At 37.9% G+C, this 26,278-nt stretch overlaps 1 protein-coding gene across 4 annotated transcripts in view; it reads right to left on the minus strand.

Annotated features, from left to right (window-relative positions):
- Window positions 1-26,278, minus strand: part of BRAF (B-Raf proto-oncogene, serine/threonine kinase) — a 78,973-nt gene that overhangs the window by 11,432 nt on the left and 41,263 nt on the right. For 2 of the 4 annotated variants that reach the window (XR_009964355.1, XM_062616450.1), the window contains exons 4-17: window positions 24,006-24,109; window positions 23,123-23,225; window positions 21,702-21,850; window positions 20,510-20,629; window positions 12,451-12,610; window positions 10,859-10,895; window positions 9,350-9,469; window positions 6,549-6,685; window positions 5,752-5,869; window positions 4,983-5,067; window positions 3,583-3,759; window positions 2,082-2,128; window positions 1,362-1,480; window positions 478-609 (exon numbers count right to left, since the gene is read on the minus strand). Coding sequence is in view for 2 of the 4 variants with exons in the window: in XM_062616450.1 (XP_062472434.1) it covers window positions 478-609; window positions 1,362-1,480; window positions 2,082-2,128; window positions 3,583-3,759; window positions 4,983-5,067; window positions 5,752-5,869; window positions 6,549-6,685; window positions 9,350-9,469; window positions 10,859-10,895; window positions 12,451-12,610; window positions 20,510-20,629; window positions 21,702-21,850; window positions 23,123-23,225; window positions 24,006-24,109 (1,608 nt within the window). In the remaining 2 variants the exon portion in view is untranslated. The remainder of the gene's footprint in view (window positions 1-477; window positions 610-1,361; window positions 1,481-2,081; window positions 2,129-3,582; window positions 3,760-4,982; window positions 5,068-5,751; window positions 5,870-6,548; window positions 6,686-9,349; window positions 9,470-10,858; window positions 10,896-12,450; window positions 12,611-20,509; window positions 20,630-21,701; window positions 21,851-23,122; window positions 23,226-24,005; window positions 24,110-26,278) is intronic. The other 2 variants (XR_009964356.1, XM_062616451.1) reach the window with 1 other exon arrangement.

Genomic DNA, 26,278 nt, shown 5'->3' on the forward strand with positions numbered 1-26,278 from the left:
GCGTTCCTCACAATCAAAATGAATATAAAAACCCCAGAAAGACTACTGCTGTTCCATTTTGTCAATCCTATTGCTGAACTATTATTCAACGCAAGGGAGGGAGGAGAGAGGAATAACTCAACATATGGAGGATCATTTTGCCTTTGCAAACCGGATTACTATTAAGTAACCTGCTCTCTCCCTAATAAGTATCCTGGCAACCAGCTCAGAAGCTGAAAATCTATACTTGAAGTAGAAAAGAACAAAAAAAAAAAAAACCCAAAAAACCCCTCTAGTGAAGTGAATTGATGCTACATGGCTGAGGCAGACCTAGAAAATTTAGAAATGCCATCTCATAACATCAGAAACACAAATCAAACACACACAGAACATCAGAAATGCAAATCAAACACACAAACCATCATAACGCATGCTCCACAAGGCTGAATCTATCTCTGTTTCAGGCCACAGATGACTGAAGTCACTCCCTTTCCTTACCTGGTCCCTGTTGTTGATGTTTGAGTATGGTAACTGTCCAGTCATCAATTCATAAAGAACAATCCCAAATGCATACACGTCCGACTGAAAGCTGTATGGGTTTTTATCTTGCATCCTAATAACTTCTGGTGCCTGTATCAGAAAAGGAAAGAATTAGTTTTTATTTCACCATGTCAGGCTGCACCTCACATGCCAGGAACAAAACACGGACTTGTCCAAAATATAACAGTGCAAATGCCACTCTTGCCTTCAGATGTTACTGGGTCCTAATAGTGGATGTTACTACGAACCTCAAAGTCCACTGGTTTGTTTTAGCTTGGTGATACTTTTATTTATACAGAATTACCTTGTTCGGGCAAAGAAGCTACTTTGAAACTAGATTATAACAACACTGAAAATAATGTCCAATAACAGACCCTTCAGGGTTTTTTGGGGGAGAAAAAAGCACAGCTGCATAGGAGGGTGCAACTACACTTCTTAAGACTTTAGCAAGTTGTACAGTCTCTTGAGAGAAACTATACTTGAATGCTTAAAACTTAAAGAGCACCTTCCTTTTGGTTCTGCTCCTTTGTGGGACATTTTCCATGGCTTTTCTCACCTTCTCGACCCAGGATTAATCATACCCTTTTTCCTCAGCCATCATTTTATTTTCAGTTTAAATCCCAAAGTAAAGGATGAAGACACTAAGGTTTTTTTGCTGACTGCTGGAAAACATGTGCTTAAAGAAGAACTAAAAGGTATTCATTTAGTAATTCATATTACTGCTTGTCTTTTGCAGCTTAAGGCAGTTTGCACATGTCAGTGTGCTGGAGGGGTAGTCTTAGAAACTTTTGACAAAGGCAACTAAATTTGTTGAAACACACTCACTACTTCCCCTTGCTTACCATCCATAGAATAGATCCAGACAACTGTTCAAACTGATGGGATCCACTCCATCGTGATTTCACTGTAGCTAGACCAAAGTCACCTATTTTTACTGTGAGGTCTTCATGAAGAAATATATCTAAGGGGTAAATGTTAAGGGAAAACAAACAAGTGGTACTGGTCCTGTTCTACAAGAACAATAATCAGCTACACATGTGCAACATTAGACGTAACAGTTTTAACTATTCACCATCATTAAAGAAGATTTTCATATAATACAAGTTCTATGCAGTCAGCATGGTGAATTATGCTATTTAAGAGTTACAGAAGTAACAACTGGGCCACTGCTGAAAGGACCATGGTCCAGGCAGCTTTCTTGAAATGCCATATACAAGAAAAGCCAAAAATATCCCATGATCAAATTAGTGTAATCTTTCATTGCATGCAGAAACCAAATGATACAAAAATGTTCCTGATACCACAACAAAACTTCCTACATTATGGCAATCGCATCAATAGACACAGTAAGTATTGCTTACTTTGTTACTAGTGATATTACCCCTTCTCAGTGTAATTTCAACTCAGGAAATACTCACACATGAGCAACATTTTACATCAGTAAGGTATTTTCTGACAGAAAAAAGCAAAGCAAAAAGCAAAACACCCCCCCCCCCCCCCAAAAAAAAAAAAAAAAAGGGAATGCTGTCATGTTCCACAATCACATCTCTGGGAAAGGATACTATTACTCTTGAGGTCTCTGTGGATGATTGACTTGGCATGCAAATAACTGAAACGGAACATCATAGATTAGGTGGGTTAAATGATATTTCACTAATCAAAAACTCAAACTCCACTCTATTACTGAAACACGAATTCTGTAGATATTCAAAATGCACATATTTATTAACGTAAAACTGCAGTAAAAGTTTACAAACTAAAGCTTACGTTTCCAGCTCAAACCTGATGCTACCAAATTCTGCTTTTCAGTTCTAACTGAAATATTCTGAAATATTCTAACTGAAATATTCAGAATAAAAGAACTTCAGTAGTTTTTGACACGCCATTCTGTGTTGCAGGTTCTGCCCCCAGGCCCTAATAGTGACTGTTAAAGACTGACACAGCTTTACATAAGGTGTTTCTAAATTGCATGAACTAAATGTGCTTCCTAGTCCCAGCGTGTACTCAAAGTATGCTGTCTGCCTTCTAGCATGGGACTGGGAAAAAAGATCCCTTGATTGCAGACTGGATAAATAAATTGCAGTGAACACAGAGAAGAGTACTTGCCCCACAGCATAGATATAGCCTCAATTAGGCAACTAGCCTTCTGTGACTCTTCGTTTAGTTAATGAGATTGGCACAAACTTGTTGGAAAAGCCCCAGTTTATGTCTCTGATTTGAATTACACTCACAAACCAGCTTCTGCATTTCTACTGCCTACAAAGGGAGCCTGGGAAGATGAGCAGGCTAGCAGAAGACTCAGGCTGGCTGCTGCAAACACCTCCCCATCTCTTGATTAAAAACATAATAGAATACTTAGTAGAAAAAAATGGCCTGATGAACTGCAATCATCATAGTGGTTTTCCAGATGGAGGGCAATTTCTCTGGTCTTACATCATTTCCTGATTTTGGCACACAATATTGGGCTAGTTTTGTACATTCTAACTCAACTCATTTGCCCTCTTATAAGAATAAGGATTATTTACAGTGCTTAGAACAAAATAGGTATGTTTTTTTCAAATGCTGAAATCTATTATCTACAGAGTTACAATACTTAACAGCAGAAAAGAAAAAATTGATTCTTTTTGCTATCAGGGCTGTCTGCTTTCTGTACTATCTTATAGGATTACATCCTATTGTTCACAGGGTGTTTCTTTTTAAAGTATGTTTTACCTCCTACCATAAGACTATCTGCACTGTCAAGACCAATCATAAAGCTTGGAACATGAATACCTGCTCCAAAGATTGAAAGGTTAACTGAACTAAAATTATCTTTATTCTCCTATTTAAGACTGTATTTCCTTCATGATTCGTAATTCCCTATGTTCAAAAAAACCAGAACACAGTCTACTTAACTAATAAAAATAATAAGCACTTCACCAAACACTCTGATCATCAAGGCAGGACCCTGGGCTTGGCTAAGTGGGTAGTTAGTTGGCCTTCTTTGCCAACGTCAGTCAGTGTGAAGGGAGTAAGTAAACACTGCCCCAACACTTACTTGCAAACAAGTAATACAATACTTACTCCATGCCTTGTGCAGTCTGTCGTGCAATATCAATTAGTTTGATCATTTCAAATTTGGTCTCAATGATGTGCAGATGGTGATATAAGCTGGACCCCTCACACCATTGTGTAACTATAGCCAACTGGGGTTTTGTTGAATAACCCATGAAAAGCAGGATATTCACATGTCGTGTTTTCCTGTTAAAATAGGAAAAAAAAAAGGTCAGGAGGAAGTCAGACATATCAGGTAATAAGGATAAAGTCAGGCAGATCTATCAACATCTAAATACATATTTCCAAACAGAAATCGTTGGCTCAAGCTCTACTAAGATAACAGGGTAACTTGTTGCTAGATTCAGTGTAATGAATTATTCCAGCAGTCAGCCTTTCTGACAATGACACAGAAAGCTATTCCAGGGTAAGTGCTGCGTCTGCAAGCGACCCAGCACAAGACTGCTCAAAAGATGCTGTTACCACTAGGTCCCCATGGGACAGCAACAGTTTGCAGACAGGTCTGCTTTTGTGTAACTCCAGTCCAGCTAGGAGATGTTGCTTCCCATTAGGAGGACATCCAAAATGGAATTCTATTCTCAGAGGCTTCCAGGAAGGACAATGCTTATCAACACACCCCAGAAAGTCTCTACTTCCAAACTATGAGCTTAGATTTGTTTCAGACATAACATTTCCTGGGGGAAAAAAGCTGATCATCTCCTGTTCGCCATGTAGCTTATTGGGGATAGTCCTTCAGCACATGTGCCTGGCTCAGCCTCCTTTCTATTTTATTTCTTGAACTGATTTATGCTTGAGACTGCTCAAGACTGTCCTTAGATACTGATGGTCATCCCCAATAAATATTCTATTGTATCGTACTGATGGATCCTTTTAAGAAATGAACCCAAGATAAAGACTTCCTCTGAGAAAGTACAAATAGTACACAGGAGAAAAGGATACCACAAAGTGATTTTTGAGAAATACATTTAAAAAAAACCCCAAAACTCAAAAGAGAAGTCAATGCCACTGAACATAAACTACTAAACAATGAATAACAGGGGCAGCAGTTAGCTCAAAACAATTAGTCATGCTCTCCTTCAGTCTCAAAATATGGATGAGAGGAAAGGAAGGCCTACGATTCACACTAAGGCTTGACAGTGCCCTGGTATAGTACAATAGCTAAAACCAGTCCTGTCTTGAGTATTTGGACATGCACATATTCACAACATAGATGTATAGACAAACGTGCAGGGGAAAGAAGAACTAGCAGTACATACAGAGAAATATTTTTAAATGGCAAGCTACAGTCTTTGCCCAAACTATTATCATGGAGGAAAAAGACCAATGTGTTTTAATGGAGATCAAAAATTCAGTAATTAATGAAGTCTAAATCTACACACATTATTTTATGCCATTAAAAGTATTCTTACCTGAGCACTCCTACTTCATTTTTGAAAGCCTGTAACTGTTGAGGTGTGGGTGCTGTAACATTCAACATTTTCACTGCCACATCACCTTTAAGACAGCAAGTTTTAATAAGTGTCATTGATAAATATTGTTCAATTGAGAAAATCTATATAGAGCATCAATAATACTGAGATACCCTATTTTCTAGCTTTTGTGAAATAACCCACTACAATATTAAGGTAAGTACATATGCTGTAAAATGTATAAACACTATTCCTAGTTTACTCTGAGAAATTCTCACCAAGTCAAAGCTTTGTAAATACACATTTAAAATCATTCATCAAGATGGACACTTTAGTCTTTCTAGTAACTGTGTTTCATCTTGACCCTAATAATTAATTAATTCAGAAGAACATGCAAGTGTTGAGCTTTTAAACAGTCTGAAGTTCTAACATTACCTACACACTTACTAATTTCAAAGTCACCTTTATGGCTCTTCAATGAACTCTCTCCAGTATGTCCATGTCTCCCATACTGAGGAGCCCAGAACTCGGACCAGCACTCCAGATGTCACCTCACCAGTACTGAGAGGAAGGATGAACTCCCTTGACCTGCTGGCAATGCTTTGCTAATGCAGCCCAGGATATGATCAGCCTTCTTTGTGGCACGGGCACACTGCTGGACCATGTTTAACTTGATGGCCACCAGAATCCCCAAGTGCTTTCCTGTGAAGCTGCCTTCCAGCAGGAACTGTTACTTGCTTAAAAACTGTTTGCCATGATGGCCACATACCATGCCATTTTCCTTTGTAGACTGTTCCAAATGATCCAGATCCTATCCTTTGCCCAACTGTGATCTGTCCATCTGGTATCTCCCAATCATCACTTGAATCCCGTCGACCAAGAGTTTTCTTTATAGATAGATATAAAAAATAAGAAGGAAGAAAGCAAGGGCATTAATATCTGTGAAAACAGTTCCTTTGTTAAAGACTTAGTATAAGCATTTTGTATCTCTAAAGTCTTAAAAAGAACTTTCTTTTTTCAGATACCACATTTGACTTTTCAAGCCAAGCATACACAAAACCTCAGCATGCAGGTATACTAAATTATTACCTGGCATGAAATATTTGTCATAGGTTTCTGGCTGTGTTAAAACCAGTAAATGTTAAGAAAATCAAACTCAAAAAGAAAGTCTCAATTATAATGGTAAATTGTGAATTAAAAAAAAAAAAAAATATGCAGACATTTTAATGTGTTACTAGATTTGAAAATTACCAGAGAACTTTTAAAGTTCATGAATCATGGTGGGAAAAGTTAAGCTGTTACTTGAAGGCAAACTGGCATTATAATACAAAACACACCAAGACATTTGGGTGCAATGGAGTAACAGTGAGTATAGCCAGTTATTTTATATATCAGTCCCACAATTTCAATATTCCATTATATATCAGTTTAAAGCCCTTGATCATTACCATACTCATCTTCCAAATAATTCAGAAGGTTTTGACATAAGAGTGAGAGGAACATGGTTGTGTAGTATTTCTACAGAATGAATATACTACAAATGAAAACAGCTCATCTCTCCCTTACCATTCTATTTCTGTCTTCTGAGGATGAGGATGATTTCCTTTCCCGCTGGGGTCCTGGTGATTTCTGTAACGCTTTCACATTGGTGAGTGACCCAGGCAAAGAGGCAGGAGGTGTTGCAGACAAACCTGCAGCTGAACCTAAATTTCAGAAACAGGATAATTTTATCTATAAGAAGCCAGCTTATTGATACTAGGTGCAAGAACTGTGTTTAAGATGCAGTCTCTCCAAACATCAATGTAAATGTCACAAGGAAACAAACATATACTAGAAATATTCTCCTATTATTAGATTAGTGATCAAGTCTTAGATTTCAGGAGAAGTCTGTATCAGATATCCCTGTTTACCAGATAGTCCCCAGTCTCTTGTTCATGAACTACCAGAAGGACAACATCTTTTTAAATAAAGGAGAAAAAAAATAAAACAACCCCTCAAAAATGTATTTTTTTAATTCCACCAGTTTCTTTGTGAAGAAAAGTAATAGCAATTTAGTTAGCAGCAGCTACCTCTCAGATTTCTTGTAGCTAACCTTTTAGGGACCCACTAAATAGCTGAAATGCTGTACTTTGGAATCAAAATAGACTAAATGCAAAAAAAAAAAAAAAAAAATTAAATGTTTTCTAGCTGAGTCTCCAAGTGCCACCTGAAAAACCATTTGGCTGTTTTAAAGCTATCTGTTAGCAGAGTGCTCTTTTTAAAAAGTAAATCATAGAAAGGATTAAAAAAGAACAAGTACTTTAGTTAGCTATTTGTAGCATATTCTATTAAATACAAAAAAGAACAGTACATCTGTAGCCAACATGTTATCTAAACAAATCTATGCAGGAAAATGTCACCAGCAGAGCTGTGTTTCAGAGCCCCAATGGCTCTTTACAAATAGAGCCCTTCAACTAGATACTGCTTTTTAAAATACACCCTAATTATTTGTAACAAGGTTATGGTGACCCTCCCAATGTGAAGGACATAAAACAGGGTCAACTGTTAATTAAATTCATGCTGCTCTGCAAAACAATTTATGTCACTGTACCAGACCTCCAACATTCCAATGCTTTCTCTCACATCAGTGTTCTGGGAAGTGGTAGAACACAGTACTCCTCAAATTCCTTCAGCAGCAACCTTTTTACCAAAAAAGCGTCTCCTAATGCCAACTTGGGCTCAAAATCTGATTTTATGACTGTTGCTCAAGTTCAGTCACTCAGTGCGTGCTAATTTATCAGGCTACATATATCCATCACTGCCTGTCCTCAGACCTAAAATCTATACATTTAGAAGTGGAAGCACAAAATAATGACATACTGACACATCAAAAAGGGGACGCAACATCCATAAACCTTGTCCCATATGCTGAAGCAACAATAATGATTCATAGTGGGCATCCTAACTACATATTACAAGGAGCTGGAAACCAGTCACCTGAAGGATGGACTTCTGTTCATATTCATGTTATGGTCATTATACTGTCATATATTTATTATATTGTCTGAAATCACATATATATAGAATTAAATGTTCCCAGAACATGACCTATTTTCCAAAAGTTTACTGGGTTACACTTTCTCTGCAATAGCAAAGCTCTACTAGAATGTGTTTTCTTTAGAGGTAACTAAATTCTCCTATTTCACCAATGCCACTAGCACAATATTCACCCTTCACCAAAAATGCTTACAGCACATGGTAGAACATTACAGTTAATCTGTCCATAATAATACCAGATGGCCTGTTTTCCAAGTTATTAGAGTAGAATACTTCAGATAATATTAGACTTAAGTCATTAGCTTGGACTCTGAAGCTGTACATAACATATTCCATTCTGTAGCCAGTTTGCTTGTTGGGAACACCTGTCTTCTTACACATACCGGAAGAACTTTACAAGTTCATAAGGTGAACTGCTCTTGATATATTCTGAAACAAAAGTCTTTGAAACAGCCAAGATGGTAGCGTTTAAAAACAATACTACATGCACTGAACTATCCATTCCTACATGTATACATATAGACACAAATATTTACAGTTCATGCTATTACTCAACAGGTGGTTTCTCCAGCATATGCAATCCCACAGAGTTTTAGGGGATTTTGTGCAATACAACAGATCCATTGACAGCTTTAGGCCTGAATTACCTCCAGAGTCAATGACGTGAAAATGGAAGAGTCTTATTTTACATGGTACAGGACACAAAACAAATACTGTTTCACTGGAAGTTTACTAAATAAAAAGTGCATGGTCTAAACCATCTAGGGCCCCAATGTGGTATCAAGAGCACATTCACAAAGTGAAGTATTTGTTGAAAGCTGGCATGCACATTATTTGAAAAGCTTGAGACCTAACAAGATATCAATGGAAATGTTTGTAACTCACATCTGATTTCCTAGATTGCTTTTCAAGACAAATAATATTAAATATAGAAAACTGTTAAAGCACTGAACTGACTTAAACTGAACAGTCAAGGAAATTCTAAGTTAAGGACATCACTTTGTCTTTAAAATCACTGCAATGCAATCTAAGGACCTCTGTTTAGTAAAGTTATGCTGAGGTCCACATAAAAACCTCAACTATGAAATTCCTTGCCTTTGAAGATTTAAGTCAGACTTCATTTATAGTCATTTTCAAGCGTGTAAAGGTGAAAGTGGGTATGTGTGAAAAGCACATTCAAAGCAATCCAGCCAGGCCAAGCAAAAAAAAAACAGAGGTGTTTTGATAAACTCACACACTTACATACACACAGTGTGAGGGTGAGGCACAAACAGCATCTGTGGTTTTACTTATTTTGTTTGGGTGAAAACAAGAAAGAAGAGCCCAACTACCTCTGAACACTGGGCCAGGCTCAAAATCAAACACTATTTCACTGGGGACAGAATGAAGGAGGGGACTGGGAGTCCGGGATTGGTATTTCCGAAGACAGCGCATCAGCTGGTTCAAAGGGGCTGTTAGAGAGAAAGAGACGGGCAGGCAGAGACAGAAAGACAGACACATAGAAGAAATGAAAGAAGTCATGGGAAATAACTAGGATGCTTTGACTCCTATGCATAGATTGCTTCTGTACTTTGAAGGGATGAAAAAAAAGTCAATTACTAATAACACTGTTACAGGACTGGGAAGAGCCAATTGTTCTCAGATGCCAAGCAGACAGTTTATGATCAGAAGTTAAAATCAACATGATAGCACAACATTTAAATGTTGGACAAAATGGGCAAAACTGTGGAGTGCCACACCTACTGACACATACAAAAATAGCTAAATCTGGCAACTTTAAATTAGTAGGCTTGCAGGAATAAAGGAAATTTCTTTTTAAAGAGCATTCTATTGCTGGCATAAGAAAAAATAGCTCCATCAAACACAACACAGTAGGTAGGTGCTGTCCTACTAACTACCAGATTTGGATGGGAGACACGAAGTCAGTAATAGCCCACAGTATAAGACCTTAATGATCACAATAGAGTGCACTAACATAATTCAGACTTTGCTCATGGCTGAAGCAAGTTATGAGCTGACTGTGTTAATGATTTGGAGTTAAAAAAGCTGTCATATGCCAGCCCGACTATTTTTTTATTGCTACATTATTATTATATTCATAGGAATAAACATCACACACAAGAGGACCTTAACAGCCAGTGAGAGAAATGACTTAACAGGCCTGTGCATAACACATGAAGAAAAAGAAATCTTTCGGCAGTAGTTCTGACTTTACTGTGAATCAGGGTTGTGTGTTACTGAAGAAAACATAAAAAGACCTGGCTTTAGTGTAAGGTCCTAACAACCTGGTTCCAAGAGTAGCACAGGCATGCAGTACAGCAAAGCAGCATCTTCAGCAGGGGTAGAGGGGGAGAAGAACTGGAGTTATTTCACGCTGCTTTAGGATGCAGCAGCTCGTATGGAAGGTCCATCTACCACGTTGATGGTTTTCTATGAAAACCTCTGTTGTTTCCATGGGTGGAAAGGTAACAACAGGCATAAAAACACCTTTGAGAGTTGGGAAGTTGCAGCATATCTGTGTGCAGCCATGTGAGTGAATGAGTGTGTGTGTAAGAGAGCAAAAAAGTGATGGTGCAAGGTAATTTTAAAACTAAAAAAATAGATACCACTTCAAAACTTTTTCTCCTTCCGTCTCCCCCACTCCCAAAATGACCAGCAAATGACTCGAACCTTTGTCAGACATATATTAAGTTCATGGACAAGCAAATGCAAATTCATTTTTTGTCCTAATCATATTTTCCTTTGTGCCTGTGTTTTGTTGAAGGAAGTAGAACAAAAAGAAGGGATGGAGGAGTTGTGTAATTAAATATAGCACAGTAGCTAGTTTAAACACTACTTACCTCCCTCTCCTCGTAAACCCTGGTCTCTTATCAAGTCCTATAAATAATAATAAAAAAAGTGTGTTTAATTTAGGTATTATTTTTTCATTTACATTCCAGAATCAATTGAGACTGATCAAATTGAGAATTCATAACCTCGTATGTTGCATATGAAATGTTATTTCCCACCATGGCTTACTAACAGCAGCAACTCCAAAGAACTATTTATAACAACTACTATACGTTTCAAAATTAGTTGCTTTAAAACAGCATCTCTCAGTAGTAAAGCGAAACGTACAGCTCCCAAAATAGACGCTGACAAGAAGATATTGATTTAAACACTCAGCTGGCCAAAACACAAAGAAATATTGAACCAAGCGTTCTCGTTAGTGTTTGTGGCACAAACGATTTGAACTGTCATATCAGGAGCTGGGACACCAATTTCCAAGGTGCATCAGTCAAATTTTTCTGCTTCATTTTTTTCTTATAACAAATCACCTCATTTGCATAGCCAGGCGCACACTGTTCTCGGAAATGATTAACTGCAAAATGTTTCCTTCACTTGCAATCCAGTGAACTGAGAGCATGCAAACTACACTACAGATTTCCTAAAGAGAAGAAGAAAATACTAGCAGTTTCCCTCCTTATTTCAATTTCATCAGCAAGTTTTGTTTTTTTTTTTGGTTACACAAGTATTTTTTTCCCTTATACACCTGCACTGCTGCTGAAAGCACTGGTCCTGCCTCTCAGATGCACCACTGCCATATACCATATACAAATGTCTACGCGACCACATTCTTAACACTCAACTAGCATTTCACTTATCACTCAGCTCACATGCAAAACATTTTGGGCCTCAGTGTCCAGGCAGACTTCAAGACTGCTCACCTGACAAATGACTAATTTCTAGAGAATAGGCTTAAGGCGCATACGAGCTATATACAGTGGCAAAATTAAAGAGAGGTTGTTGTGACCAACATTTTGAAAGGTCTAAGCTGGCCTTATACCTAATATCAACCATTAGTATAATTTATGATTCATTGTCCAGAAATTTCAAAAATGCAGAAAATAAATTAATTGTAACAGCTTCTGAACACTCCAAAAGAACTCTCAGAACAATATATACTGAGCTTTTGAAAGACTAAGGAACATTCTGTAAATTTGAACTCAGCCTGCTGCAATGATTTAATATTCTTCAATGCCAGAAATATTACTGAACTACAAATAATAAAAATCCTTATTCTGTGTATAAAGAAATATGCCTAACATACAGAATGGTTTGCAAGAGTGGTTACTGGCTTTCATACTCTTAACACTAGGGTACAGCTAGCAGCATGAGCCTTGGGACTAATGACAAAAATTAGCAGTGGTTTGTGACAGAATGCTTCTTTGAATGAAAGGACAGGACTGTCAGAAGGCAGTTTCTGCTCCTGGAGGATGAGTTATTTGGGTTCTTACAGCTCTCAATGGCAAAAATATCTTACATGGGATCTATTAGATTCTGACAGACTGCTAAGGATTAGCTTAATGTACACATGGTAAATTTCACACACTGGTAGTCATAAGGGAAACATCAAATCTACTATTCCTATTCAACCATTATCAATACTTACATCAATATTGACTGGCTCGATTGTATTGATGTGAACATTGGGAGCTGAAGAGGATCGGTCACGTTGCCCAAATTGATTCCGATGGTCTTCATCTGCTGGTCGGAGGGGCTGTGGGATTGGAATGGATTTTGAAGGAGAAGGACTAGGGAGAATTGGTGGTCTGAGAAACAAAGTCAAGGAAAAAGAGGATTTAGGTCTACAAATGGCTTCAAATACTGCATAGTGGGTGTGGTAAGTCCTTTTCAACTATTATAATACATACATTAAAAAAAACTCTGATCTAAAGACCTACATAAAACAATTTATAATGAACAATCTTGCAACAACTCTCTAAAAAAACTACCTAATTAGTCAGATGTGTTCAGAGTTAAAACAAAATGAAAACCCACTACCATGCCATACCAAATGAATAATAAATCCTGATCTGAAAAATGCATGTAGCCCAACATGCACTGCAGAAAGCAAGATACTCTGCAGTTTCCTCACTTGAGACTTAATGAAGTTAACTCTTTAATGGCAACCTACTGAGAACTAAAAGCACTTAACATCTCACATCAGTATTACTGTCAGAAGATGTCACAAATTGTACGGATGAGATCATTGTTCAATGAAGAAAGACTGAGAATTACATACTGGTTACTGAAAATAACTGATTAATATTATGGCCAGTGTAACACAAATTATTGATACTAAAAATAAACAGATCACCCCTTAACCTCAACCCCTTAATATAACTTTGGTGCAAAATTTCAAATGTCATTTAGTGCTACAGTCAGGCAACAGAATAGTTTTGCCTTGAAAAATTAGCATTCAGACTATACAGACAACCTTTCTGAAGAAATGTAAATGCTGCTGGTCATAAAGTCTTTAATTTATGGTATCATGAATCGTATATTTAAAAGACAAACATCTAAACTCTTGCTTTTTCATTTGTATGAATATAATTTCTTTGGTTATCCACTTGTTCTGTCAAAGTACAATATATCAGCATTTAGCTCTTACTCAAGTCAAGGGCAGACACTAGTAAGTCTAATTTAACAGATTTAAGGCAAAAGGTCAATCAGAAACATTTGCCACCTTTGGCAGTGAAAACTTTATGTTAAAACATACATGATACTTGACAAGGTTTTTAGAACTGACAGAAAACACAACTTGTGAGAGAGGAGTGGCATCCTCCAGGTACTCAATTACTCATGGGTTAGTTACCATGCGCACAAAGGCTATGCCCACAGGGAGAAGCTTCAGAAATAAGCCACAGAGCAGCATACAGCAGCAACAGGTCCTGGTGCCGCCTCCTGTAAATGAACACTCCTTGGCCCCTCCAAAGAGGGCATCTAACATTTTCAACAGTCTCTCTTCATATTTTCTCAGAAACAGGTCTGCCTTAAAGACTATTACCCTACCTTTCATTGAGGAGTTTACAGATTGGCACTGGTCCCAGAACTCAGTGCTATCTGTATCCTAAGTGCCTGTCATCTTTTCCTTCCTGGCCAAAAGCCTCACAATTGAGAACAGCAAAACAGAGCGCTTGCAAATTCAAGTAACAATATAGTAACTCTCATAATAAAATACTTAAATTATGTTTTAAGTGGGGCACAGGAAGGGGGGGTTGTCCCTGCTAAACTTAAAAATAAAATATTACCTATTGTTACATGACAATATAAACATTGGGAAGACACGGGGAAGCAATGAGCTAAAACTGCCGATAGACACATCTCTGAGAAAAGACCTTAAACAGCCCAGCATTTCAGAAGATGCTCAGAATTTCAGAGACGTTTTTAAATGCAGGTGATGTACATATACATAAGCTTTCATCCACTGCTAACAAGTGTCTTTGGGTAATTTTCTACTGTAGATAAGGAATTTTTGAACTCCTGGACATTTTTGTAGGAAATCATGCATCTGGAATCCACCTAAGGAGATGGGACACTGCACAGATACAAGTGCAGCACTTGGTTGACGTTCTAATGCACTGCATTTACATGCAAAGGCAGGCATGTCAGGTGCTGCACAGAAAGATTTAAAGCTTAAAAATGTCTCAGCCAGGCCAGTACTGTCACTGTGATAGCTAACGCCTGCTCAAACTTCATGAGAATTCTCAGTAAGAATGGAATGAAGGGCAATATGTAACCACAGACATCAGACCATTGCACTAGGAGTGACCACAATACAGCATTTGAGCTCTGCCACACTATGAGAATAGAAGCAATCAGATTTTCTGTGATTACAAGTAAGCCAAGGGAGAGAAAACCAAATTGCAGAACTACTGTTTCAGTTACATCCTCCTTTGAGTCATAAATGGTCATCCGCTAAGGGAATCTACAAATAGTTCTGTATTTCTGCTTACAGGTCATCATGCCCATCATGTTGCTAGCAGACAGCATGCTATGTCACACCACATCTAAAACCAATTTGAATATCTTTTTCTACTCATTAAATTCTAACTGGGGGAAGTGCAGATCTTTCAAAAACAATTACAGGCTGACAAAGACCCCTTTTGGAGTATCTCTGGGCTTTAGACAACAAAGAATCCAGAGATGGGAACCTCATAAACAGTTAGCCATCTACTCCAGCTATATACAATCAGAATTTCATTAATGGGTGTCCTTGGGACACTTAAGAAAGGTAAGCTATTTTTGCTAAGTGGGGATTTTGCTTGAAAAAGGTAACTAGTGAAGAGAAACACAACAGCAGCTTGCTGGCCAAGATGACCTACTGAGATCACAAGCTTGAGGAGCAATTACCACCAGCCTCTGCCAGAAATAAAAACTAAGAATCAACAGGACTAGAACATAACTCCTGCAAAGAACTGCTTACAGTTGTAACAAGCTGGGGCTTAAAGAAGCAGCAGTTTAAATACCAGGATCTGAGTTCCTGGTGCTCCTGTGGCCCTTCTGAGCAGTTAACAGGCAAATGCTAGCTAGAGGAGACCTTCTATAAAGGTCAATACACAGACATATTACAGAGGTTATTCCACCTCATCTTGCACACTTACTTTGAGCCTCTTAGATATGGGAATTCCTTTAACAAACAATTCTCAGCTTCCAACACAACAAGCTGATAAGAGCTATCAAATTTCAATTTAACGTGTTATAACCTTTCCTGGCAGTATGACAGAACATGCTTTGGACCATGGACTTGGGATAAGCACATTGTTCCCTTTTTATCAAAACAGAAAGGTTTTGTCAGGAGACAAGAGTAATTGCAGACAGACATAGATCTTGTCAATTTTGGCAATTGTCTTTGTTGACCACAGCAATTGCCAAGGCGCCCACAGATTTACTATTCTACAAAACTGGGTCCACAGAGAAGAGGAAGGTAACTCAGGAAAGTGCCCACACATGCTACATTATATATAAACAAATAATTTTATATAATCATATACAGTACCTCCACTGGATCTCAGAATTTGCAATGATATAAGTTAGTTCACTTTACAAAGACAAAAGAAAATTTTAATATAGAGCTGGTCTACTCAGGAAAGATTTTTCTTAAAATAGGTTTGGCTTCAGGACATTTGCTTGGATTTCTATTTTGCTGTAGTTAGGCAAATACACTGAACATGCACATTCCCCCAGTTTCAGTTATAAGGTGTGTGCCACTTCTCTTTTAAAATGACAGCATCTCTACTACTGTCTGTTCAGGCCCTCCTGGCCTGAACAAGTACATCTCAGTTCAGACACAGGGCTCAGTGCAGTACATACTATTCACCTCGTAGACTGCTTACTTGTACCCATGTCAAACCTACTGCAAGTGAAAATGCATACCAAGTGGTTTTGGCTTTTTTTTCTTGTTTACACCAGAATATTATTTGCTTTGGTTTTTGTTGCTGTTGCTGATGCACAACACAGCACACCTCCATTGTCAAGCAGTTTCTAAGGACTCCTAAGGTATCTTAGTATTTCAGCTACTCGCGCAAGCCAGTAAACTGCAAATTTTGGAGGTCAAACACATTCTAATTTAATTACTGTGGTATTCCATGGATATTGCCAGAAAATGAAGTAATTTTTTATCTTTCCCCACCTCTACAGCCATTAACCCTAAACCAACTGTTGATTTGGAGAAAAGAATAGCAGTACAAGTTTGTAACTACAGGCTAGAGAAGATCCTGTGAAACATCCTGTGAAATCCATCTAAAAGCATCATGGCACGGATCTGAAACAGTCATAACTTCATATGGATCAGTACTTTTTTTTATACTATGGTAACTTGTTTTCATCCATGTTGGCCTGTAGGTGAAAAACAACTGCCAAGATTATCACAGTGGTGTGCATTTATACTGGCCTTTGGGCCCAGATCAAAGCTTAGCAATGCTAAGGGGCTAGGAAAAGAACCTCGGAGCTCTCGTTAGTTCTCCAAATCAGGTTTCAGTTCACTAGGGTGTTTTTGTAAATAAGATTATGGGGAACATGAGGTATTCCCCACCTGATGAAAGATGATTTTTCTACAAGATTCTAATACCAGGCCTCTTCTGCTCATTAGGAATGAGTATCAAATTGGATAACAAAATTTTTAGGTGAAAAGCTCATTGTTTTATGCATGAAACCACAAAGCTTTTGTTCACCTTAACACATGTGGATCTAAATGGCGATGTAGTACTAAATATAATATTTTAAGACTGCGCCTTTGTTTCCTTGGCTTTTCAGAAGCTTTTCTAGACATTTAAATGTCTTCAGCCCAGGCAGAACGATCAGCGAACATTTAGAAGACAGAAAGGAAAGCAGAGGTGTTTAATCACAGGCTGGAGCCTGCTCTAAGGCAAGGACTGGCAAGCTTCCAAGAATGGTGCACCAGACAGTCCCCCTTTTTTCCTCACATTTAGGAGAGTAAGCAAGTTGAGAAATGTTGTTTTTCAAAGAGCCAAGATGTTGCCAACCTGCTTACCAGCAGTGCTCGGCCTCAAGCAAAGCAGATGCTTTCAGCTCCTATGAAGTTCAACCTGCCTCTGTGCTACCCAAAGCCTGACCATGCACCCCCTTACCACCCACTCCACAAGTTACGTACCCTGCCATAGTATCTGCCTCATGAGTTTGCTGAGTTTTGCCCAACACCAGAACATCTGAGAGAATAGACATTAGTTGAAAAAGACAGCTCTGGAAAGTTTTGGATAGCTAATCTCTCACCTTTTCATGTATCTGTAAGATCCACAGAACTGGGTTCACAGAAATTCTGTGCTCATATTTTACGAGCAAAAACGTAGAAGAAGCTTCATGATAGTGCAATGAATGAAATGAATACAATGTATTATATACAGTTTGCACACTTCAATTTTATTACAAATGGCTATTAGGGAGACCTACACTTGCAGTAATTCTTTTCAGTTAAGTGCAGATTGTAACTGACTGCTTTGGCACAACAGGAGAGTGCAAACTGGAAAAACTAAAATGGGACAAAAGACCTAATGTGGAGGCTGGACACATTTTTCTAAGGAGTTCAGAACTGTGCAAGTGGGACCATATGTGCTCCCTTCTCTTGCGGTGTAACATCTGCAGGGACTGCCTACAGCTGACAGAAGAATGAAAAGCTACAGGACTGGATTGCTTTAGGATGCTACACATGAGCAAAGCGAAACAAAGTTCTCCATGCTTAGCAGCTTTTGCATCATGTCCAGTGGTCTTTTCCTTTATGTCCCTTTCTCTTTCCAACTTCTCCATTTGATCCCTTGACAATTTCTCAGCATATCTCACAGGCCTTTGCTCTTGAGCTTGTCTTGCAACACAAACTCTTCCTTTCTTTGGGCACTTTGCCTGCCGCTGGAATCCCTTCACAAGGCTAAAGATGAAGAAGGATGTTTGCCTTCTCTTTCCTCAGGTTTACCAAACGATTAGTAACATCCCTTCCTCTGCGGGCTGTGCCATGCAAGGTGCTAGGAGAACAGAGAAATCAAAGGAATAATTATTAAATTAGTAAGTGTTAATAAAGCACTAGGTTACTTATATTTTCAATCCCATTGCCCAGCTGTCAAATTTTCAATCCCTTACACTCTCTTAAATTACAAGATAATCTCTTAAATTACAAAGTAAGTTCAAACATCAGACTTTACTCTATACTGGGTTCTTGTTCCATATTGTAGCAATACCCTTTAACAAAACCATGCTCAGGTATATTTTTCTAGAAAAGGCCAGCATATTTTTAAACTAAAAAATTCAGAGAAATTAGTATTTCCACAATAACAAATTTAAAAAGCAGAGAAGTATTATTAAAGAAAGGCAAAATGATAACTGTAGAAAGGTACAGACAGTGCTATACGCTCATACAAAAGCTGCTTCTGGGAAAAAAATGCTACAAACACAGATGCCTGGGGAAAACTGCATGACTAACAAGCATACTACTTATGAACACCAGCTGATAATCATAAACCATTTTCAAAATAAACCAAATTTTGAAGACACAATGTATGCCTTTTTGTTGTCGTTTAACAATGAAGTGCACAGCAAGGCAAAAAAAGCAAAAAGGAGAAAGCTGAAAACCTTTTACAGCTCCTGCAACCACAAATCATCTACACTTAGGAAAAACTCCTTAACTTCAACTGATAAGTATGTTCAAATATTTTTATATACATGAAGTTAAAAACCTTAAGGCATCAACCAGCTTTGGTCTCAGTTTCTCCTTTCCCTTTTTACTTCACAAAAGAGTGAAAAGCCTTCTCATAGTGCATGTCTCAATTAAGATTATCTATCCTGTTCTATCTGCATAAACTGCTAATAAAACATAAATGTGACACAGAAGCAATTAAAAAGTTGGAAAATTTAGCATATCCCAGCATCAGGACAGGGCTATATAGTGCCTTTGGCATCCACATAACACAGCTGGTATGAACAAGCTTCTTCACAGATTAGTTGTAGCATGGTTGCAGTTTCAGCTTTACCATGCTGCTTAGAGAACAGCAGCTGCCTTGTCCACAAACTGCTGTAGCAAAATCCACAGGACATAAAGGCAACATCCACTACCTGGAAAAGGCACTTTAAAATTTACTTGCATCTGCACAAAATACTACAAATAAGAAAAATATCTTTCTTTGTACTTACCAAATGAGGTTTCCTCTGCAGGACTGTCAATCTGTTTTCCTGGGAGGCACTGTATTTGATCTTTCACAAAATAGCCTTGGCTGTCCAGGGAATTTCTCTTCCAGTTAAGAGTCCATAGGTGTCTGCAGCTTCCAGCTGTGTTTCTGCTTTAGTCTAGGCACAATGCTCACTACTCCAAGAGAGCATCTGCCAAGTTCAGTTCATCTCCATGCAGCACACATGTCACAGAAACATTCCTCTGAAGGCTTTTGTATTTGGTGCTCTTAATAAATCTGCATCAGTTTTTTTTTTTACTTTGACGCACATCCTTGAGTTACCAGTTCCTGAAGATTTGTTCAACTATTAAGTGCTGGGTAGTTACAGTGATGTCTTAACTACTGGGAACATAATCTCAATATGATCACTTATCTTTTCACAGAGAGGGTAGAGAATCTTTGTTGGCAATACAGAGGATGGGGGCTGTGGTCAGATTTAGAAAACTAATTTTACAAAACCTGGATCTGCAGATGCTATTGGTATATCCCAACATCTAAATAAGAGGAAGACAGCTTGTCTGAAGGATAGTAAAGCAGTGTGCACGTACAAAAGCAACTAAAGCAGTATCATGAACCTGGAACTGGCATCTGTTTACACTGATCTTATAATGGAGTGGCTTATTCTGAAACAGAGGTATGTCACTTCAAGGCGTATAAACTGTAGTTTGGTAACACAAACTGAAAGAATTTGTGAGGATACAGGTTCAGTTAGTATTAATTTTAAGTATAAAAATCTTTCCAGTTTAGACCAGGAAATCAGTTTAACAGGTAAGACCCCAATTCTACAGACACTTATGCATATGTTTAACTTTGGATCATTACTAATTCATATAATTCATGCAAATGAAATTATTCACTTCTCTGAAGGTAAGCATAGGTATACATGACAAGCCAGATTACAAAAATGGAGAGAGAGTTGCAAAGAAGTATTTTGAGTGTTTCTAAGCATACAGTACTGAAACATTACATCATTAAACAGCAGGAATAAGGTCATACCCAACAGAATCTGAGGGGGGTGCTGAGGGGTATGATCCAGATGCTGGGGTGGTCTCTCCTAAGGAGGGCTCCTCCTGTGGTATGGGGTGATGTTCAAAGAACTTGGAGACAAACAGCAAACTGTGAGGCAAGAACAAAATAAAAACAACCTAACCTTGTGCAAAACCCAGCAGCTTCACAATACACTCAAAGATTAAAACAAACCTTGTCACTGATCATATTCTGTATTTTGAAATGAAGACTATGCTAACACATGGATCTACAAGATTTGTTAATAAAAATATTATTTAATTGACAAAGGATCAAATGATCATGCCTTAAACATACCTTTGTGGAAAGTAATTTTTTAATGTTTTAGTTGAAACTGCAAACATCTGGTTCCTCAAGAATGCACAATTTATAACTGGTTTTTGGAGTACATGAACTTACATTTGCACTGTTGCCAAAAAACAGATGTCAAATGGATAAAACTACCTTATCCACAAGCCCCGAGCATAAATTCTAGAGATGCCAAAACAGGTATAAATAAATACACAGGCAGAATTTAAATTTACTTTTGGGGGAAAACCTAGAATTTGAAATGATTCTTTATATGAAAGTCTAGTTAAAAGACTTCATAGCCTCTGCTGAAACCAATCAAATAGAGCACAAAGCCAGTTTACACCAGATCCTTAACCTACATTAAATTATCAATAATTAAATTCAAGAACACACAACCGTTTGGGATCTAGGCATCAAACTCACTAATGGATTATTTTAAATCACTGTAAAACTAACTGTAATTTTACCATATTAAACTAGTGTTTCTTCACATTTTTTTCCTGTGAAGAGAATAAACCTGCATCTAAACCCACATCTAAACATTTAAACAGGGCTCTAGCCATCACATAATAAAGAACCAGTTTTGATTAAGAACAACAACTGCAAACAATGAGAAGTCTGTCTGATATAGTCAAATGCTCAGCCAGTCCATTCATGCTTCAAAGAAAGCATTTCATAGTCCAGCAAAAAATACAAACTGCTTGTCTGAGTTTGCAAAGAAAGAACATGAATTACGCAGCCTCAACAGAACAATTCAACTCCTGTGTTTTTTTCAAGCACCTCCTCTGACTTCTGAATTATAGACCTAAAACACTGACAGCTGTAAGCTTAATAAGAGACTCAACTTTTAAAATCAGTTGTGATTACTTACTCAAGTTGGTCATAATTAACACACATCAGTGGCACTTCTGTACTACAGCGCTGGTGAAATTTGTAGCCACATGTCTGGCATCGGAATCCCTGGAAAAGCAGCTTTCGACAAAAGTCGCAAAATGCTAACGTGAAGAATGTTTTTCGTACCTATATTGTCAAAAATAATCATAATTAGAGTCCTTTTTAAGCCTATCACATGCTATTTGCTCTTACCTCCCTCTAATACACTTACAAGCCTCTTTACACTGGAGCTACAGTCTAATGTATCAAACAGATTTACATAAAAGGTCTGCCTCTTTTTCAAATAGTCTTCATGCATTAAATTTTTCTTTCAACTATTTATTAGACATAATGCTTCACTTCATTATCAGTGAGAAAATGAGCAACAAATCTGAAACAGAACACTGCACTATTACCATGCTAAAGACAAACATTCAGAATTTAGCTGGATACAACCTATAAAAACAAGAGCTGCTGAAATATTATCTTCTAATTTTTCCAGGAGCCAAATGACATTTCTATCCAATATTCACAGGACTGGAAATATACATGACTTGTATATACGGCTTCTATATATGGTTACATATATAGTTGTAATTTTGATTACTGAAACTTAAAACATTTAAAATCACAAAAGGGTGAACATACATTATCCCCATGTTATAGGGGGGGAATTGATTTAGTTTCATTTTCAAATTTAGCAATACTTGGTATAAAACCACATTCTAGTTGTATTACTACATGTAGGTAAAGAAAATTTCAGAAGGATATCAAAAAAATGTTAAGCCTACTACAGTTTCATCTAACTAGCCATAGCCAAACTAGCTTCTTTGAGTAAAATGGTTTAAGCAGCTTGCAAACACAATCTCTGGTTTTAACTTAAATAAAAGGTCTTTCTTGTCAATGTGACAAACATTATTTCCAGGATTTTGTATGTAGCTGTAATAATTCAGATGGATTCTGTTTAGCAGGTTTCATTTACTTGGTGCCTTATCAGGTCAAAACATATTTGTGCACTAGCATCACTGATGATGTCAGCACTGCTCTGGGAATAGTTAGTTCATTAGTTAATTGCTGCTGCAGAGCCAGCAGGGAGGCCCAGAATACATTTTATAGATACAGCAATACAAAAATAGTAGATTATTATTACAGCTCTGCAATGCAGTGCTGATTTAAAGCCCCTACGTTTATAGATTTTAGAGGGTGTATTCCATCCAAACGTGAAAGTTTTAAGGGTGATGAAGTACTCTAACATCACTTCAGTTACAATTTTATCTAATTCACTTATCGTGATTCAAAACTTCTTTTGCAACTCCTACCACATTCCACAGACACGAAATATTATTCAAAGCTGTTAATTCGAATTTGAAAGTACAAAGTTGATTTAACCCTACTCAACATCTCAAAACCAGTACATACAAAATTGTGTGTTGTGAGTGGCACATTCTCCAAGACTTCCACATGCAACTCCTCCCCTGTGAGCCAGGAAATGTCAGTGTCCCAGCCAATTGGCTTCTTCTCTCTAAAATGTAAATAAGCCTTTTATGTATAATAATCATAATAATATTAATAATAATAATGCCTTTTTTGTTAGCACCAGTGCAGGAGGCCTGCAATGGCCCACAATATGAATTAGGTAAAAGGGTAGAAAGTTGTAGGGGTTTACTACCCAGTCTCTAATGGCAGGAAACTTTAAAAGCAGGACATTAAGCTCAGCATACACTGAAGAAAGCACACCTTCCCTGGACAAACTGCATGAAAGAAATGCAGTTTTTCCAGTCAGCTCCAGTAGTGGCTGATGCCTTGGTTCCGAGGCGACTGGTAACATTCTTGTCAAATAAAGTGCTTGTGAAAACACCTGTTCCACAAGAGTTTCAAAGAGATGGCTAACTTTGAGCATTAAGATAATCTACAAGCTTTTTTAGGGCTGGAAACTACTTTTTTTTCCCCACAGGAACTCTATCTTTAGCTAAGAATGCACTATAACCAAGTCAAATACATTCAAAAAGTTAAGAAAAACAATTTAATGCTTGTTTGGCTAGCATGAGTTTGATTAATAAATCAGCCAGCAGTCTAAACTCATATTACTCTATATCATGCCCATTCTTGAAATTATTCAATCTTTCTTCTAGGAGCCTGCCATTCTTTTTAGATATATCTTCAAGGCACAAGTTGTTTTAGCGCGAGGTATCCTATTATTCTGAACTCTGAAAACAACTTCCACGGTGTTGGATAAAATCAGACATACTGGGTATCTCCAAAAGAGATTCTATGAGCAAAAACCATCACCCACAAACCATACCCATCTTGTATTCTGTAAACAGCACAGCACTCTGGAATAAGACCTCTCATCATCAGAGCTTTCTTTAGGCTGTCTCGGACTGTCACTCCACATCTTGCTGGAACCTAGATGTCAAAGAGAAAAGAAATTAATTAAAACAAGTTCCAATTTATTCCCCCATACTGACACAAACATTTTGACCTCCAAGTGCTAAGCCCCACTTTTCATGATTCTTTACAGAAGGCTAGGCAAGAGTTTTTAAAAATCTTTTTCTACTGTGGACAGTTTTATTGGCGAATAGTATATAAGCAATTTAGCTCAGCTAGAAAGAAAACAAGCTTTACATTTCCACTAACATCTAGCATGAAATCTTGATCCAACTCCAAAAGTGACTTTCCAACTCTTCTCAACTTGAAGAAAGTGGAGACACAGCATGCAGATAGCTAACAGCTACATACTTCTATAAATGTTCAGGCCAAGCTGTAAAATTAAGCGAGGAAACATGCCAAGGAATTAAAATGAAAGAACTAACTTGGACTGCACTCAAAAAAACATTAGGATAAAATGTAAACATTTTATTTTATATTTCTAAAAGAGAAGATAAGCATGCAAACAAGTAAAACAATCATCTGAGTCAGGCAGACCATCACCTCTCACTTTAACTTATATTTGCAACTCCACAGACACTTCCTGTTGGGGAAACATATTCCTTTCTTCTGTTTCATTGTTTGAAAAGTTTAAACATCTAGCAACATGGGAAGAATGGAGAAGCACACTGAAACCAGCCAAAGAACTGCAGAGTTTGAAAAGTAAAGGTATTTTCCTTGCCTTTATTATACCTGTAGGCATATCTTATAGGAATAAATGTATCATTCTCTAGGTATATCTGTGACTTAACAGTGTATAGCATCAAGCCATAAAACCAGAACAATACATAATCTGGTGATTAAGTGTAGTTAAGGTGTTATTACCCACTTACTATTTCTAGAACCCAAGAGTGAAAATACATAATGCTTTAGGTGGTATACACACTGGGACATCTGCTGTAATCATGGACAGCACCTCAAACATGAATCAAAACAAAATCCCACAGACTTAATTAACCAAAAAAGTCTGTCTGAACATCTGAGACTTTATTCTAGCTTTTTAGTGGCCTAAACCAGAGCCCTTGGTGGCCAAAAGCAGTCTCTTAATCAGCTTCAACTGGCTTTGGATTGGAGCCTAGTTTTTGCTCCTTGCACTTCATTTTCCATGGGTATTTAGGGGCCCTATGTCCTACTTAAGGGTGACAGTGAGAAGTAGCATTCTATTTCAAGCAGCTTTGTGAACACCACTTGAGGTTACGCTATATATTGCATTTCTAGAACTCCAACGTATACTCTTCTGAGAAGAGACAAATTAAAGGATTATTTTGCTTCACAATATTGTTCCTATTAATAGGAAAGCACTTCTTACAGGATATTTGTGCATTTCATCTGGTCAACACATAAACATCTAGAAAACAGAATTGCTACTAATTCTAAACTTCCTATAGCATACTGCTTTACAGTCTACATATTGAGCCTTAAGTGACTTTGTTTTAACCACGCCATTACTTCTTACTGCATCTTTTCATTAACATAAGTAACTTCTTCCCATCCTAAAAGTTAACGCTGTGGCTTTCACTCACTTGTAGGTCATTCCTCCAGCATAAAACATCCTTAACTGTCATTAATATCTGTCACTAGTTTTAAGAGGGAGGCTGGGTGCATCTATTATTTTCAGTGTCATCAACAACTTTCCATTGTAAAACTCAGTCCTCTGTTAAGTCTCTACCAAACTAGGTTGGCTCACACTGAAAACAACTCTTCATAGGGTCTTTCTGTGACTGGTACCTGCTGCTCCCGACCCCTGGCAATGCAGTTAGCATAACCAGCATCACTTTATGAGGCAAGCGGCCATTCTCTGTGACCGAGTGGGTCGTGTATTTATTCTCTTTCCCCTCATTAGCAGGACCTAAAAGTCTTGTGAACCAAACAGACATACCAAACAGATTTCTTCTTTCCCTCCCTTAGCCTCAAGGTTCCTGGATGCCAGGCTGACTATTCCATCCCTTGCTGCCCTTGAAAAGTTCCAGGAACCCAGGGCCACCAGGTGGTAGCGGTGGCCCTGCCACAGAACAGGGAAGCTTAACAGCACCCAGAGCACTGTCTATAAAACTGAGCAGGTATCAGTCATAAGACAGGAATTTGGACCGAACCTGCTCCTGGACAGTGAGACTCAGGACCAGGCAGTGCCAGGGATGCCTCCATCAT

Source organism: Pezoporus occidentalis, unplaced genomic scaffold, assembly GCF_034315485.1.
Source record: "Pezoporus occidentalis ecotype Australia unplaced genomic scaffold, CSIRO_AGI_Poc_V1 ctg19, whole genome shotgun sequence".
Taxonomy (NCBI): Eukaryota; Metazoa; Chordata; class Aves; order Psittaciformes; family Psittacidae; genus Pezoporus; species Pezoporus occidentalis.